The sequence below is a fragment of the Pteropus alecto genome, unplaced genomic scaffold (genome assembly GCF_000325575.1).
Source record: "Pteropus alecto unplaced genomic scaffold, ASM32557v1 scaffold25, whole genome shotgun sequence".
Taxonomy (NCBI): domain Eukaryota; kingdom Metazoa; phylum Chordata; class Mammalia; order Chiroptera; family Pteropodidae; genus Pteropus; species Pteropus alecto.
In genome coordinates, this window is record NW_006441955.1 from 4438721 (window position 1) to 4457269 (window position 18549).

At 35.2% G+C, this 18549-nt stretch overlaps 1 protein-coding gene and 1 pseudogene across 5 annotated transcripts in view; both read left to right on the forward strand.

Annotated features, from left to right (window-relative positions):
* The window catches only part of OSBPL9 (oxysterol binding protein like 9), a 112451-nt gene that overhangs the window by 46963 nt on the left and 46939 nt on the right, over nucleotides 1-18549 (forward strand). For 3 of the 5 annotated variants that reach the window (XM_006919184.3, XM_006919185.3, XM_025051941.1), the window contains one exon: nucleotides 7085-7161. In XM_006919184.3, coding sequence (XP_006919246.1) covers nucleotides 7085-7161 — 77 coding nt within the window. Of the gene's footprint in view, nucleotides 1-7084; nucleotides 7162-15881; nucleotides 16063-18549 lie in introns of those variants that run through there. The other 2 variants (XM_006919186.3, XM_006919187.3) reach the window with 1 other exon arrangement.
* Nucleotides 5600-5714, forward strand: LOC112486004 (annotated as a pseudogene).

The following is an 18549-nucleotide window of genomic DNA, read 5'->3' on the forward strand; positions in this document are numbered from 1 at the left end:
GGCTAATTCTTTTTTACTTTAATTGGGAAACAGGCAAGTAACTACTTCTGTTTGCAAACAGGCAGTAATTTATTCATAGTTGTTGTATGCCTTACAGGAGAAGAAAATGTGACTAAGAGAACAGATTCCTAAGCAATGGATCAGGAATGGCAAGTTTATAGGAGTTTTAGAAACTTATCTTAATATCTAGTTAAAATATGTATAATATAGGGAATGTGAATAAATATGTAATAAAAGAGCTAAGATTATAGAATCCTGAAAATGTAACTATTTTACTTATTGGTTGGATATTGTTTTTCTTTCTGTGTACTTTACACTGTTTCCATATAAACCAGACATTATTGGAAATTACCAGCAATCCCTTCTCTATTTTCTCTGGCTAATTTATTAGATTATTAATAGAATATGTTTTCTCTTAAGGCTATGTGGGATAATAATAACACTGATATTTTAGTATCTGTCAGGCACTGTGGTAAATATTGTACAGATTATCTCATTTACATCTCACAACAGCTTTGTAAGGTCTAGGTACTATTATCTTCCCCATGGTTAATATTATCATCCTCAGATTATAGATGAGAAGAGTAAACCTCAGAGAGTTTAAGTAACTTGCTCAAGGTCTGGGTGAATAAGGGCAAAAGTAGGTATCAGAGTCAACCTTAGCCTTTATCCTATACTGCTTAAGAGATGCTGAAAAGCAGTAGCTTTGTGGGGCACTGGAGTGGCTTAGAGTGGTGTTTTCCAAACTGGATAGCAATCAATTAATTAGTGGATCGTGAATCCTGTTTAGTGGGCCGAGATCAGCATTTTTAAAAAGTGAAATACACACAGAGAAAATATGGCATATAAAAATGTCAAGGTCATAAAAGCAAACATTATTTTGCAAAACGAATGTTCCAATCTTATATGTATATGTGTATGAGCACACATATGTGTATATGTATTTGTGAACTGGGTCATGTTATAAAATGTATTAATTGTGGGTCATAGCGAAACAAAATTTGGAACTTACTCAGAGAATGGAAAGAGAACTTGAAAAATGTAATGAAGAAGAGAGGTAGGTGCTAGAGAAAAAATTCCAGAGATAAACTGAATGTATAAATAACTATGAAAAGAGGGAGGAAACCTGTTTTTATATATTTGGGGAACATAAATGTACTATTTGCAAATAGTTTTAACTAATTGAATTGGGCCCTTTGAGCAGGGATTCTGAATTAGTATATCTTTAATTTTACTTCTAGAGAGCTGCCTCTTCATGTGGTTTGTGAATTGTGTATATCATTACTGTATTTGTATTTCTCCCATGAAGGAATAATTTATTATGATTGATAATAACCATACATCTAATTGGTGCCTCATATACATGAAGATATTTTTCCTATTAGATCTAGTAGGGTTTGTTTATTGGCTCATGGGAGAATGGGAGAAAGTAGGCTAGGTTAGTTAGTCTTTCCTTGACTTTTATGACCTTGACATTTTTAAAGATTATAGGCTAATTATTTTGTATAATGTTCCTCAGTTTGCTTTTTTCTGGTGTTTCTTCATGACTTGATTTAATTACATATCTTTGGCCTAAAGATCACAAAAATGATGCTGTGTTATTTCAATTTGTCCCCTTACTGACAACCTTTATTTTGATCACCTGATTAAATATTATCTGCCAGGCTTTTGCTGTTAAATTTTATCTTTTCCCTTATTAATATTTTGTGGGAAAATATTTTGAAGCTATGCCAATATTCCATTCTTCATCAAACTTATAATACATATATCAGTAGTAACTAATGGTTTCCTGTTTTACTCAATAGATTGTAAATCTTTACTATCATTATTTATTTTGATGCTTAAATTGTCCGTGGCCAGCTGAATTCCCTTTAAACTGACTTGTGTGTTTTTTTGACATGTCCTTATCATTCTCTGAGTATTTCCTTTCCTGTTTTCTGGCCCGCATACAAACGCATGCACACGCATATATTCCAGGCTCATTTTCTACTTTCCCTCTCTTAGTTTTGGAATCAACAATTTTCCTAAGGAGGCCTATTTCCTTTTAATGGAGCATGGTATTTAGAAATCAACATCTCGTGCTAGGCATCCAGGCCCTCTCAAAGCTAAGAAATATATGAATGTTGTGTGTGTGTGTGTACACATGTGCATCCATATTCATATTTCCATATGTATTTATTATATATATTGAAAACCAGGAATTCATAATAATATCTTCATTTCCAATTGATAACACCCCAGGAATCATTTTTCTTTTCTCTCTTACCATATTTGTCACTTTATTTCCAATGGTGGGAAACCCTTTATTCTTCTTATATTTACTTGTTTGATCAAATCTTCTATATGTAATTAGTTTCTTGGGCTCTGACTCCTCATGCTGGACTTTTCCACTGTGTAGGTTCCCTCCTCATCCTGCTTTGGGCTTTGATGCCCCATGCCATGTTGTCCCTTGGCATGATGTACATATACCTTCTTCATCCTGCTTAGGCTCTGATGTCCTGAACTGGATCATCCACCCATTTGGTACAATAGTTTTAACTAGACCACAGAGATCATTTGATTTTTCCCTCTAATGCCACTTTTCTTTTCCAGGATTTAATCCATGATTCCACATTGCATTTAGTTATGACAGTTCCTTATTCTTGTCTTTCATGACCTTGACTTTTTTGATGAATATTAAGTATTTTGTAAAAGGTCTCTCAATTTGGGCTTATCTGATGTTTTCTCATTATTAGAATGAGATTATGTATTTTTATCAAGAATATAACAGAAGTGATGCTGTTTCCTTCTCAGCAGATTGTATTGGGGGGTATATGATATCAAATTTATTGCTGATGATGTTAACCTTGATCACTGGATTAAGGTGGTGTCTGCAGATTTCTTTATCATAAAACTACTATTTCCCTTTATAATTGACAAATATCTTAGGGGAGATACTTTGAGACCATGCTAATATCTTGTTTCTCCTTAGACTTTTGTCCACTGATTTTAACTATCAATATGCCATTGGTGGAGCTTATCTATAATTATGTTGTGGTGTTTGTCTAATGGTAATTTTTTAATTTCTCTCATTCTTTCTATACTATGAATTGTAATTCTGAAGGAAGAGCTGTGGTGCCTTCTCCATTTGTATACTTATTCAATTATTTATGTCACTATTGTACTCTTGGATAGTTTTTTTATTCTATGAGTTACAATCTACTACTATCATTTATTCTCTTGCTAAGATTTTTAGACATCGGCTATTGGAGCTCTTTCAGGTTGGCTCCTGTTTCATTTTGACATCCCATTTTTTTTCAAGCACTTGTTTCCTCCTATTAGTCTTGCTAGAAGTTTATCAATTTCATTAGTTATTTCAGGTTACCAACTTTGGGCTTTATTGATATATATATTTTATGTTTTCTATTTGGTTAATGTATGTTGCTTATCCTTTTTTTCCTACTCATTTTGAACTGAATTTCCTGTTGTTTTTAGCCTTTTTGCTTTTCTAGATACACACGTAAGGCTATAAATTTCCCTTTTTGCATTGCTTTAAACTGCATTCTTGAACAAGTTTCAATATGTCATGTTCTCATTTATGCAGTTCCAAATAGTTTTTAATTTCTAGTGAGATATTTTTCTCTGACTGATGGATTGTTTAATAGTGTTTTATTTTGAATTTTCCAAACATTTGAATATTTTCTAATTTATACATTTTAAACTGACTTCTAGCTTGAATTTTTACTGTGAATAGCTGTATATGATTTCAGTCCTTTGAAATTTGTTGAAACTTGTTTTAGGGTCCATAAAAGTATCACTTTTTAGAAATGTTCCGTGTGCTGCAAAGAATGTCTGTTTTACATTTGTTGTGTTCAGTGTTCTATGTAGGCTTATTGGATCAAATTATTCATCACGGATTATTAAAATTTCTAGGTTCTTACTGATTTTTGTTTGCTTAAACTCTTGGTTAATGAGCAAGATGTATTAAAATCTCCCACTGTGGTCGTGGTGTTTTGTCTATTTTTCCTTATATTTTGTAAGTTTCAGCCATTTGAAACCATGTTATTAGTTACATATAAATTTACATTTATTATATCTTCCTGATGACTCGAACCTCTTGTATTTACAAAGTGAGCCTCTTGATCTCCTTTCGTGGTAAAGTCTATTTTATGAGATTTTAATTACATCACTTTTTTCTGATGTCTATGGTATATCTTTTTCTATACTCTTATTTTCAGTACTTCTGAATCCTTATATTAAGTAAGTGCCTCTTGCAAGCATCATATACAAGCTTATTTTAAAAACTTTCTCTTTTAATCAGAGCATTTACTTTATTTATGGTTAATTACTGATGTTTCTAAGCTTAAAAATTTACCATCTTACCATACATTTTCTTTTTTTCTTACATATTGTTTCTTTTTTCTCCGTCTTGTCATTTTTGGATTGATTGTTCTTTCATTATTGAATTTTTTTTTTTATTTTGGAAGTTAAACACTTAAAAATACTTTTTAGTGATGACTCTAAAAATTATAGCATAAATCCTCCAGTTGTCAAAATTTAATGTTAATTGGCAATTTTATCTTCTCTATGAACGAACTTTAGAATTCTTTGGCTCCATTTTCCCTTTCCCAATTTATTTGCAATTGTTTTGTATTTTAATTTTGAATATATTTATTTAAAACTTCACAAGATATTATTATATGCAGTCAATATTCATTTAGTTTTACCCATGCACTTATCATTTTTGTTGCTCTACAGTCATTTCGGCTTCTGCCACCTTCCATTAGACATTATTATTCCTTATGCATGGAGAATACCTTTTCAGATTTTAATGAGTGCTGGTATTCTCTGGTTTTCAATGGTCTGAAAATGACTTATTTCATCTTAATTCCTGAAGGATATTTTTCACTGAATTCTAGATTGGAATTTTTTTCTTTCCGTCATTAAATATAGTTCTCTCTTGTCTTCTGGTTCCCTTGTTTCTTTTGAGACCTTAGCTCCATTTAACTGTTGCTTCTTTGAAAGTAATCTTTCTCCCCCATCCCCATTCCTGGCTATTTTTAAGATATTTCCTGTGTCTTTGGTTTTCAGTAAATTTTGCTGGGATGAGCTTAGCTGTGGATTTATTTTTTTATTTTTATTTTTTACTGCTCAGAATTCGTAGGATTTCTGAAATTTGTGGCTTAATGTCTTTCATCTGTTTTGAAAAAGAAGCCAGAAATTTGTGGCTTAATGTCTTTCATCTGTTTTGAAAAGAAGCCAGATAGTGCTTCTTTTCCTTTCTCTCTTTTGCCTCTTACAGATATTCTAATTACATTCATGTTATACCCTCTCACTCTCTATGTTGCTTATCCTTCTATATTTTCTATCCCTTTGACTCATTGTCTTTTGTTCTGATGAGTTTCTTCTTTGATCTTTCTTCCAGTTCTCTAAGTGCATCTTTATTTGATCTAATCTGCCATTAAACTCATTAATTTTGCTTATTATATTTTTCAACTTTAGAATTTACATTAAATAATTTTAAAAATCTGTATCAGTGGTTCTGTAGTGTAGTGGTGAGCACGTCTGCTTTACACACAGAAGGTCCTGGGTTCACGCTCCAGTGGAGCCACGGTCCATGGTCTACGGCCATGCCACCCTGAACATGCCCAATGTCTGATCTTGGAAGCTAAGCAGGGCGGGCCTGGTTAGTACATGGATGGGAGACCACCTAGGAAGACTAGGTGCTGTAGGCATAAATAATAATAAAAAATAAGTAAGTAAATAAATAAAATAAAAATCTATATCATTTAGAAAATAGTGTCTAAGTCCCTGTCAAAGTTTTCAGTCTTTTATTGAATGTATTAAGCATAGTTACTTTTAAAATGTAGGGTTGTTTGTTCAGACATCTAGAGCTCCTATTGATCTGTTTCTCTTGTTTCTCATTTATGTGTGGTTTTGTCTCATTGTATCCTTGGTTATCTTTGCTTATGTGCAAGACATTGTATTTAAAATTATTTATAGAAATGATTTAGCAGCTAAGGTATTCCTCCTACAGAAGAGATTTTCATTTGCTTTCACTGGCTAGGTGTCCAGAGTCACTAACAATGTGAGGTTGTTTTAATTATTTACAGGCATCATGATTTTTCTGGGCTCCCCAGATGACTAAGTAGTTGTCTGAAATTAGACTGTTGTCTCTCACAATACACCACAATTAACTCAGAATGGATCAAGGACCTGAATATAAGACATGAAACAATAAATTGCATAGAAGAAAACATAGGCACCAAACTCATGGACCTTGGACTTAGAGAGGATTTTATGAATTTGACCTCAAAGGCAAGGGAAGTAAAAGCAAAAATAAATGAATGGGACTACATCAAACTAAAAAGCTTCTGCACAGCAAAAGAAACTGCCAACAGGGCAAAGAGACAACCATCCGAATGTAAGAATATATTTGCAGACAATTCTATTTTGTTTTCAATCCCTTATTCTTACACACTTTTGAGGACCCAATCAGAATATGACCTTTTACCAGAGTCCCTATGGTTGGTGGGCCATGATCTCCAACTTTTTGCCTTTATGAGGATTTTTATGTTTATTTTTAAATAGACTTTCTCTTTAGAGCAATTTTAGGTTCTCAGAAAAATTAAGCAGAAAGTACATAGAGTTCCCATATACCCCCTGCTCAAAAATACTGACAAAGCTTTTAAGTACACTGCTTAGTCTAGAACAACTCTCCTGAAATTTATAATACCCCCAGGAGAAAAGTGGTCCTAAATACCAAGCTTATTTCCTAGATGTTTGTCTTCCCCTAGATCTTGGCCTGTTAATTCTTTACTACTTTGTTGTTTTCTGATGCCGTCAACCAGTGTTTTTAAATAATTATTCCAGCTTTTCTAGTTGTTTTCAGTGGGCAGGTAGCCTACTATCATTGAACAAAATTACTCCTTTTGTTGTAAATTGCTGCAAGTAGATTGCGTATTTGGAAAGGATAGAAGGGCAAACCTATTAAGGAAACTCAAAGTCTTTTCTATTAGCATCATGGTTTAAAACTTTTACTTTCAATATTGTAGAGCTATATTGTAAAAAATAAGATTTTAATTTTGACAATCTTTTATTCCAGCCCGTGATGCTGATGAGCGAGAGAAGTGGATCCATGCCTTAGAAGAAACAATTCTACGACATACCCTTCAGCTTCAAGTAAGAGTCTTTACCTGGCTTCTGGATGGATAGTTCATTAGTTTTCTCGTTTTCTTTCTTTCTTTCTTTCTTTTTTTTTTTTAAGTAACTGATATGATGTAATGAAAACTTAATTTCTGAGTTGCTTATTCTTTACAGTGTTATGCAGTAGAGAACAGTCATTTTCTTCTGCTTTCTATAGGGTAAAATACTGATTTTTGTCTAGAAACAAGACTGCAAAGCAATGTTGAAAGTGAAATTCTATGTTAAAATGTGCCAGAGTCCTTTTTTAAATTTAGTATTTATAGTTGATTAGTATTTATAAGAAAATTACATAATAATGCATTGATAATAGATAAGTGTTGAGAGTTGACCTACTTTTCCTGTTAGAGGATTTGGCCATTCACACATGTGTCGGGTGGTACTCTTTGGGATGAAAGTGAAAGAAAAAGCCCAAACTGGTTTAAGAAAAGAAGCGAATCTGGCTTAGGAGTGGTTTGAAGTAGGTACTTAAACAATGCCTTGAGGACCCAGCTCCCCCATCTCCATTTCTCCGTTCCAGTTTTTCTGGGTTGGCTTCATTTTTAATTAGGTTCTCCCTTTATAGTGGTAAGATGGTTGCAGCAATTTCAGCCTCCGCTCATCGAAACTCCAAGTCTATAGGAGGCTACTATTCTTTCTGGACTGTGATGGGATTAATAGATTAGTGCTGATCACCTTAGCTTCAGTCATTTTCCCAATCCTGATCAGTCGCAGTCTCACAGTCATATGCTCCACTCTGGAGCTGGGATGTTATCTACTCCAGAAACACATTACTGATAGGGTAGAAGACAGTTCCCCGACCCCCAGCAAAGTCAGAATAGAGAACAAAAGATGCTGGGTGACAGAAACACCAAATGTTTACTCTGCCATGCCAAAGATAGTTTCCTATGTTTATTCTCCAATGAAAGAGCTTATACTGTGGCATATAGAGAGTTTGTTTTGATTTATAGGATTATAGAAAACGGATGTTTTATAACTCTATTTATCTTTGTCCTATACCGGGAATTGGATAGATTAGACAAGGTAGTATAGAGCATCTCAGGTCCTAAAAGATTGTGAGCTCCTCATCACTTGAAAGTGTTCAAATAGAGGCTTAAAAAACATTATTTGAGGCTGTGATTATTAAGAGACTAAGAAGTAAATATAAGTTGAACCAGGAGATCTATAAGTTACTGTATAGGCTATGCAACTTTAAAAGCAACTTCATAATATCTGTAGGTTTCTTTTTAAATTAGGCAGTTTTATAAATGACTGTAGCATCATTTCAGCAAATTTGTGATCCAGTAGGAAATGTTTTATTTGTTCTTGTTTAAAAAAATTTTTTTTCAATTAGTTGACATTCAATATTATATGAAGATAAATATTTTAAGAATCATATTAAATGAAATGTGGCAGATGAGGTTTCCTCTACAGTTGGTTAGACTGACATTCGAGTCTATGATCTATTTTCAGATTGGTCTTCTAAACATTTCTGCCACTATATCTGTATATAAACCTTCTACTAGAGTACTGCTGCTTCCTTGCTTTCCTCTGAACACATCTTTTCATTTCTGATCTCCACATTCTTGCTCATGATGTTCTCTCTCTCTGAAATGCTATCTGCCTCCACTCTGCCTTCACATACTACTTATTTTCTTCAAAGCCCTGTTCAGAACCAACCTCTTCTGTGGAGTTTCCCCTGACTTACTCCTCCCCGGCTCCCAATTCAAAGTGATCGCTTTGCTTTCAATGCCATATTCATTGCACAATTCACTAAGTCCTTATCCTATTCTTATTGTTTATCTTTTAAAATATATATAGCTCCTACCTCCCCAATTAGGATGTAGATTCCTTAAGGTTACGTACCTAATTTGATTCAATTTTGGAATTTATGAGCTTTTGCTAAGAAGAGAACTTAACATGTCTTTGGGAATAACAGAAAGAAAAAAATAACTTTGGGAAGTCAGATTCTGATAGCTTTGATATTTTAAAATACATGTAATACAAAAGAGTTCTTTATATATTTTTCTAAAGTTAATGTATGCAGAGGATAGGACATTTAGAAATATGTAATTAAATGTTAATTTGACTGACAAAAAGGCAAAAGATTCTGTTCCTAGAGATAGTGAAGTATGGTGAAGAACCTGACTTTGGTGCTACCACTTACACTTAAATCTTGACATTGAACTTATTCTGAGTTCCAGTGTTCTCCTCTATAAAATGAGGAGAATAAAAGTACCTACATTGTAGGGTTGTTTTGACCATTAAATGAGTTAAATACAAGTTTGTTGAAATAATGCCTAGCTTTATAGGAACTTGATAAATGTTAGCTGTCATTACTAATACTACTCTTACCATTCCCACTCCCAGAATTTGACATTCTAAATAGCACTCAATAATGGTTAGTTAAATGAAGAAATAATTGAAGGAATTTATAAACAGATGATATATAGGTTGTTTCTCCATTGTTGTTTATTGAGTACTCTGAGATGTATTCTACCCTCTTTTCTATAATGGCTATATGTCTTATTGGGTAGTTAAGATTAATAGAAATTTTTTGAGTATTTTTCATGAGTATTAAGCTACTTTACTAAAGATTAGCTTTTAAACATACATTTTAATTTCTCAATATGTACAGATTTGTTTACTACTATTGTATTGTTTCCCCAGCCTCATTAGATTTTATTTTTGTATCATGTAGAAAAATAAATGTTTTATTTTTCTCCCTTGAGGCTCTTGGTTTCCCAAAGGAAATGATTGCAATATAGATGTGTCACCTCTTCCACAGGTAAAGTGGTTTGGAGAGGTAGCCAATTACTTGGGTTTCCAATAACGAAGGAAAATTCCACTAAGGCCTATTGCCAACCTTGTTATTACTGAGGGAAAATAAATTTCTGGTTCCTAAATTAGAACTTAGGTGTGTTCCTTTGAACACATCTTTTCATTTCTGATCTCCACATTCTTGCTCATGATGTTCTCTCTCTCTGAAATGCTATCTGCCTCCACTCTGCCTTCACATACTACTTATTTATTAAATTAGAACTTAGGATTCTAGGATTCATTTTTTTAAAAATAATTCTATTGTACTAGTATTGGACCATTTGTCTGAACTCTTGGAAAACAGCTAAACAGATGGTACAGTTTTATAGATGTTAAAGGTTATTCCTTAAACTGCCAGAAATTTATTTTAACTGTGTTTTCTATGGAAATCTTTTAGAACTTATATATTTTCCTGCCTTTATAAAAATAAAGTTAAAATTTTTAAAAATAGTTCATGCTCAGTTCAGAACGTATAGAGAATAACTTCAGAAAAGTCATTTGGTAAATATTAAACACTTTGTGTGTTCCATGCACTATACTGGTTATAAGGGATATCATTGTGAATAAAGAACATATTGTCCTTGCCTTTACAGAGCTAGTAAAGGAAATAAAAGTCATAATGAGGATTGAATTTTTTTAAACTACAATAATGACATAAGTAAGTTGTGCTTCTCAAAAATTTTAAACAAAGTATATAATATAAAAGCAGTAGCTTTTCCCACACCCTTACTTTAGAGATGAACACATAGTTCTCAATGTGTTAACTTCCTAATCCTAATGTAAAGTTAGAGTGCATAAAGGGTAGGGCATTTAAAATGAGGAGTAATTACACAATACAAAGCCATTTCATCCATCTTGTGGCAAGGAGCCGTTTACTTCTAGCCAAATTATGGCAACTCATGTGTTTTTAATGAAATCTATAAATTGTTTCAGAATAAAATTAAGTGACCAATGTAGATTTTACCTGTAAAAATGGGGGCAGCAGTACCTAATTTTAAAAATTGAATGGTACCACAAGGCTCACATAGAAAAACAGCCTTTTGACTCTCTACTTTCTCTCTTCTGCTTGTTAGACTAGCCATTTTCAATGCTATTTTTATAGCATAATACCTAGCATTTTATTCATTCAACAGACATTTGTTAAGCACCTAATACATGCCAGTCTCTGTGTGAGAAAATGCTTAAGATACAGTGGTGAACAAGGCAGTACACAGTACACTATCATAGCCATTGTGGGGTTATGTGGAAAGTGTTCATTCCTAACCTTGAACAAATATTTCTTTTTGTTTATTAATGTACTTAGAATTGCAGATAATTTGCAAACGAACTCATGGAATGTGGTACCCTTGGTCATAAGGTAGGGATTGCTTCTACCATGTATCAAGTGGTGTAGTTATTCTAGCTGGCCAAGTTTGTGTGTGGAAACAATTACTTTTGAGACTTCTGGGTACTGGTCAGACAAAATAATGAAGCTACATATCCAAGAGTTGTGCAGTAATGTTATCTGTTCCACTCATTTGGCCTGAGTTGCTGGGCACATTCCTAGAGAAACTATGGTATTTTGAAACCTGTTTCTTCTTTTTTTCTATTTCTATCAAAAGTATTTGTCAACTATGAGATGACATCAGAGCAGAAGGTGACTTATGGGTAAACATTAATGGACTCTCTAGTAGAAATAATATTTTTGAAAGTAGTACATGAATTCTGTGTAAAGTAATTTTTCATCTTTATAGCTATAGGTAATGGCCTATTTTTACTCAATAGACTTCCTGCCATTTTAAAGACCCCCTCACTCTGAACCTTAGTGTTTTTTTTTCTGATTGTTAATATATAAATGGGATGCTGCAGGAGGGAAATTTAAGTTTAGTTTTTCTTATTTCATAATTGTTTTTAAATTTTTTTCTAGTTTTATTGAGAAATAATTGATATCGTTGTAACATATATCACTGTATAAGCTTAAGGTGTACAGCATTTTTTAAAAAGCTTGTTAATCACCAGAGTCTATTCTTTATCTTGAACCAAAATTTAAAAAAAAACAATTTAATCAGTTATGTAGTTCAAAGGTAAGTACTGAAGATCCTTTTGACATATGGGTTGGTAATCAGTTGTCATATATGGGTTTAAGGCATTGGTCACTTAACTTCCTTTTGAAACAATTTGTAGATTTCTTTAAAAACATTTGAGTTGCCAAATTTGCTTAGAAGTCCTACAGTTTCTTGGGATAAAATGGGTAAAGTTTTCTTGTATCGTGTAATTACTCTTCATTTTAAATGCTACATCTTTTATGCATACTAACTTTATACTAGGATTAGGAAAATGAGAACTGTATGTCTATAACAAATAGTTATCTCTAGTATGAAATTGGACTGCAGCTATGACCTCTTTAAGTATGTAACTAGAACATAGAATTTTTTATATATGCAATTGAGGAAAACTCAGTATTATTGTTAAGAGACTGTCATAAATCATATTCTCTATTGCCATTATCTCTAATTTTAACACTCAAGCCTATCAATAAAAACTAATGACTAGAACTTAACTATTTATATTAGACTGTCAAAAATAATAGTGCATTATATTTTGAAACTACTGACCCACGATGATCTTGATGGAGATTTGGAGGACACTTTTTAAAAAATCTAACACTTGGGTAGACACTGTTAAATACAAAGTTCTTGATGATCCCATGGGTCTGTCTGCTCGGGGAGATAAGACATAAGCACGTGAAAGAACTGGTAAGCAAGAATCACATAAATAAGTATTCTGTCTCTTATATAAGGGTCAAGTAGTACAGTACATAGACAGAATTAGAGATGTATGCTTTTTTCCTCTGGCTCAGAGAACTGCTTGATCAGCTAATATTGAATTAAGTCCTTTGCTGCTCAGGCACAAAATTAATGTCTAGAAAAGCAGATATTAAAGGAAAATTTTAAAGGGTATTAGTGTAGGTTGTTAGACATTGACCTTGTCCATCTGGCAAAATTAACACTTTTCTTTCTCTATCACAGTTTATAATTTATTTTTCATAGAAGTCTTTATTTTCAGAATCTATTCCTATAGGAAATTCATTATTGAATACCTAATACCTGCCAGGCATTTGGATGAATACTGATGATATGATGTTGAACAAAATCAGATATGTAGATCCTTTCCTCATTAACCTTGCAGTCTACTGTTGAACATAAACATTTATCAAAGAATAATGCAAATAAAACAATCTGATTAAAAAATGGGCAGAAGATTGGAATAGACATTTTTCCAAAGAAGACATACAGATAACCAACAGGTACATGAAAATGTGCTCAGCATTATTAATCATCTGGGAAATGCAAATCAAAACCCCAATGAGCTATCACCTCACACCTGTTAGAATGGTTAGAATTATCAAAAAGACAAGAAATAACAAATGTTGGTGGAGAAAGGGGAACTCTTGTGCACTGCTGGTGGGAATGTAAATTGGTGCAACCACTATGGAAAACAGTATGGAGAGTCCTCAAAAAATTAAATATAGAACTACCATGTAATCTAGCATTTTCCCCTTCTGGGTATTTATTCCAAAGAAAACAAAAAAACACTAATTCAAAAAGATTTATGCACCCCATGTTCATTGCAGAATTATTTACAGTAGCCAAGATATGGAAACAACCTGTGTCCCTTGATAGATGAATGGATAAATTCTGGTGTGTGTGTGTGTGTGTGTGTGTATGTGTATATGTACACAATAGAATATTATTAAACTATACTAAGAATGAAATCTTGCCATTTGTGACAAGGATGGATCTGTAGGGCACTATGCTAAGTGAAATAAGTCAGAGAAAGACCGTAAGATCTCTTATATGTGGAATCTAAATTAAAAAACAAAAACAAAAAACTAATAGATACAGAAAACAGATTGGTAGTTGCCGTAGGTGAGAGGAGGGTAGGAGAAATGTGTGTACTTTTTTTTTAGTTTAAATAATTGAACAAAATTTTTTAAAAAGAATAACTAGAAAACAGCAGTGGTTGGAGAAATTGACTGCTTAAGGAGCAGTGATGGAAATGTCTTACTTGATGTGGTGGTTACATGTGTGCATACATTTATCAAAACAGTGAATGGTACACCTAAAATGGATACATTTTGTTGTATGTAAAGTCAAAGTTAATTGAAAAGAATGACTCAAATACATGTAAAATTATAGCTGTAAGGTTTCACATGGAGAGTTGCATGGGTTATGAGAACATAATAGGAAGAATTAACATAGACAGGAGGAAATGATGAGTAGAAGTAAATGATGAATAGAAGGAATTGGTGTCAAGGGGACAGTCTAATAGACAGAAATAAAAGCATGTGCCAAGGTCCTGAGGTTGGAAGGTCCAGGGCAAAATGAAAGAGCTTGAAAAAGGCCATTGTGTGGAATGCAGAAAGGGAGTGGAAGTTATAGATGGAGCTAGGGGACAGGTAGGGCTAAATCTTATATGCCATTGTTAAAGACTGAGTAGTATCAATGAAAACAGTTGAAGTTTTTTTTTGATTGGAGTGTGGTGATGAAGGTGTAATGAAATTGGTTTTGGAAACCAATTACTGTGGTTATAGTGTTGAGAATGAATTGGAGGAGCTAGGGTAGATTCAAGAAGACTTTACTAAGGAGATTATTGCAAGAAGCCAGGACTTGTAATTGAGTGGTGGTGATGGAGAGATGCGTGAATGTATTTAGGAGGTAAAAATGACAGAACTTGGTGATGGACTGAACAGGGATTGAGGGAGGTGTTACGGACTGCTAGGTTCGTGGTTCACATATTAGAGTGGACGGTAGTGTTTTTCATTTACTGATATAGGGAGCTATGGAGGAGGACCAGCTTTTGAGGAGTGAATGTGGAACGGAGTGCATTTGATATTGGACATTTTGAAAAAACTTACATAGAACAAACTGATCCTATCTTTAACATTGAGCGCACAAAGCATTTATTGAGCCTTTTGCACAGTTTGCACTATGCTAGTTGTACAGAGCTACAAAAATATATTAGCTGCTTACGAGTTTAGTAGTTACGGGTATATATAAATAAGCATAAGGAAAAATCGTAAGAGCGATAAAGAGGTTGTCCTCCAGATCAATAAGTTAATCATTTATGCCTGTGATTTCCTGCATTTTGGATAATTATCTGTCGAGGTCTTCTAAGTCCAAAATTTTATCTAATTTTAAGTTATGACATTTGGATTCCTGAAGCATCTTCACAAGCCACCCACATTCCTTATGGAGCTGTGGCACAACAGCAGGCTCATAATGTTTCCCTGGATTAATAAAAACTGGCACTCATACTTTCGTTTATTGATACTGTGCCTCCTCCCCTCCCCCTCTTCACCACTTCCCCACCACGCGACACAAACAACTTTCCGGAAGTAAGCAAAGCAGTTATTAAGATGAAACTTGGCTCCACAGCTGCCAAAATATTTGGGATGGCGAGCTAGAAACAGTGGGTGTAAAGCAATTTTACGTCTTTGTCCTGGTCCTTACTCAGTTGCCGCTCTGAAGGAACCACCCGGGCCGAAGGCCGGAAGCCAAGCTGAGGTCTCTCGGGCGCTGACCTTCCTTTCCTGGAGGTGGTAGTTGTGTGTCCCAAGGCTTAAGTCCTGGCGTGGGCACTGCGAGGCCCACTTTGATCCCTGGGCTCCACCTGAGGGGACGGCAGATACGGTGTGGGTGGGGCCAGAGAGCTGGGACCTCCTGCTGCTTCCTGCCCCTCCCGCTGTGGCTGGCTCTCCCTCACCTCTCCACCCAAAATTGGCCTAACGGCCAATTGTCAGCTGCTCCCTTCTCTTACAGCAGGTGACCCATGGCCAATCGCCAGGGGTGTCTTTGCCAGGAGCAGACAGGCCCAGCCAATCGGTGCGTCCCCGAGGCCGGGGCGGAGCTGGGGTAAGGGTAAGAGGGTATCCCCGGGGACCTTCTGAACCTGGCAGGACAGTCTGCAACGCAGCCCACCCTCCAAGCTGGCAGAGGGGGAAGAAAAAAAGGGTGCTCGGAAGCGGCCTCCGGCCCCGTCCCCTGGAGGCACAGAGGGCGGGGGCCTCGGCGAATGGCTTTCTTGCTCGCCAGTTGCGGAGTGAGTAGACCCCCAAGGGTCTGGGAGAGGGGGCAGGGTCCCTGCTGTCTGCCCGGGGCTGTGGGCGTGAATGTCGCCCTCTCCCTGCTTCCTGCTCGCTGCCCTCTGGGGTGAGTAGGACGACGTGGCTGCCCAGGCCCTCTCTTCCCCGATCGCTCTCCTCACTTCCTCGGCTGAGATGAATTGGAGGCTGGGGCTAGTGGCCTCCTGTTCCACCGAGAGGTCTTTCGCCACCAAATCAGATTGGAGAGAATCTCTTCCTCTTTTTCGATTCGTATTTGTGGAACCCTGTTTTCCTTTCGAAAGCTGCCTCAAGATGTTATATTAACACAAAAGTTAAGCTTTCTCTTAATGTGAAAGCCTAATTTTGACCAGTTGTCCATTAATAGAATCTCCGCTTGCAGGCCAGACATTTTCTGTTGTTCTTTTTTGGCACTTCGTTCTTGTCTGTCCCAGTTTTGTGTGTGTGTGTGTGTGTGTGTGTGTGTGTGTGTGTAATAATTATGGGTATTATTATTTGTGAGTATATGTCTGGGGTGGAAGGTGGTTTTATGCTTTTTGGGCAGCTTGTGTGAAAACATTGAAAACTTTGGAATAGTTGTATGGGGCTTATAAAAACTGAAGGGAAAGGTTTAGTTTGGAAAGTTGAGTATAATGAATAGGAAGCATGTTTGAATTATGCATTTTTGTGGCATTCATACTGTATTAAAGTATTTTTGTTATGAAAGTGAGAAATATTGAACTTTTTGCTAATTGGAAGTAAAATTTGGTTTTTGCTTGCTGATTAAACTGTTTATCTTTTGCTGTTTAGAAAATTAAGAACATATCAAGTAATTATTTCTCCTAGTTTTGGCAGAGAGGCTAGGCAGAAACTTAGAATAGTAGTTGCAGTTTTAAAACCTTTTGTAGTGAACTTTACATTGAGAATTCTCATCCACTGTCTAAATCATCTCAGTACATTGCCTGTATTGAAAAATCAGATTTTTAGTCTGAGAGCTTAAATGGGAAATAAAGATAACAGAAGCTGGATCTATTTCCTCCTTAGTTTGGTTTTCACAGAGATGATATTATATTTGAAGTGCCCCTCAATAAATACTGGGCTACAAAGGCTAATGGTCATATCCATTTCGATGTTTCTAAAGTTCTAGATGATATGGCGTTTTGTTTTGTTTTTTAGTGCGAAAAGATTGTTTTTGGTAAGAATCTAATTACTGAACCATCCCCAGTCGATAGGAAGATCAGCAGGGAATTTAGTTCGGTGTAAGTTTGGTTCAGCCAGAAAAGAGCATTGTGATAACAACCATATTCTGCTGATTGGAAAATCAGGCAGTTGCATGGTTTGCAGTCTGTTGCTTAAGAAAGAGGATATCAAGCTTTCATCCTAGAAAGCAAAGTCTAGGATGTCCTCTGGAATATGTGAAGTTCCATCAGTATATAAACTTTATAGTGTAGATTGATAACTGATGTTTATGGAGATTTTATATAAAAAGACAGTTTTTATGATTACTGTAATGTTCTTAGCCTAAAATTATATTTAGGAAATTTTTCCAGTAAAGATTTACATTTGAAAGAATAGCCGTTAGTCTGAAAATATAACTAAGCCGAGTGTATCTCCCTAAAAGTTCCACCACACACAGAAAATTAGTCATTTAAAGCTGTTTTCCATCTCCTTTATTTTCCACGTCCATTACCAGGTCCTGTTAAACTCATCTTTGTAATGTCTCTTGGATTTGATCTGTTTCTGTCCACATTTTAATGCTTTAATTCAAGCCTTCATCATCTCTCACCTAGACTCCCACAAAACTTTCTAACGAGTCTCCCAATCACTAGACTCCCTCTACCCATACTGTTTATCCAAAACCAAATCCGTCTAACTCACTCCTGTGTTTAGCAGTCTGTTCTGGACATCTCTTGCCATAGTCCAGCTGTGTGGCATGTCCTTTTAAGGCCCTGAACAACCTGGTCCTAATTTCTCCCTCTTGGATCTGGACTCAGCTGCAGGTGCTCTACTTTAGCACTGTGAACCGTTGATCATTTAAAACATGCCATAGCCTTACATAGCTCTTTGTCATTTCACAGCCTTTCCCTCTTGCTTAGAATTATAATTGCTCAGAATTCTATCAAATGATAAACCTTCAGGTCATCCTTTAACACACAGCTCCTGTATTACTTTTTCTTTGATGTCTTCCTTTCTTTAGACAGAACAATTTAGAATTACACTTGTCCTTTGTGTGCTGCAACAGCACTTTGTTCGTACCTCTATATTACAGCCTTCGCTAGGTTGCATTGTATATTTTTTGTCCACATATCCGTTTCTTGTATTAGACTCTAATCTCATAGAGATCAGAGATCTTACTCATCTTCGTATCTCCAGGGCCTTTATCTTTAGTCTAGTGCCTGGCACATAGTAGGTGCTCCGTAAATGCTTGCTAAATGATTAAAATATGTAACTTTAATGTGTCCTAAATGTGCAAACCTTTGGCTCCA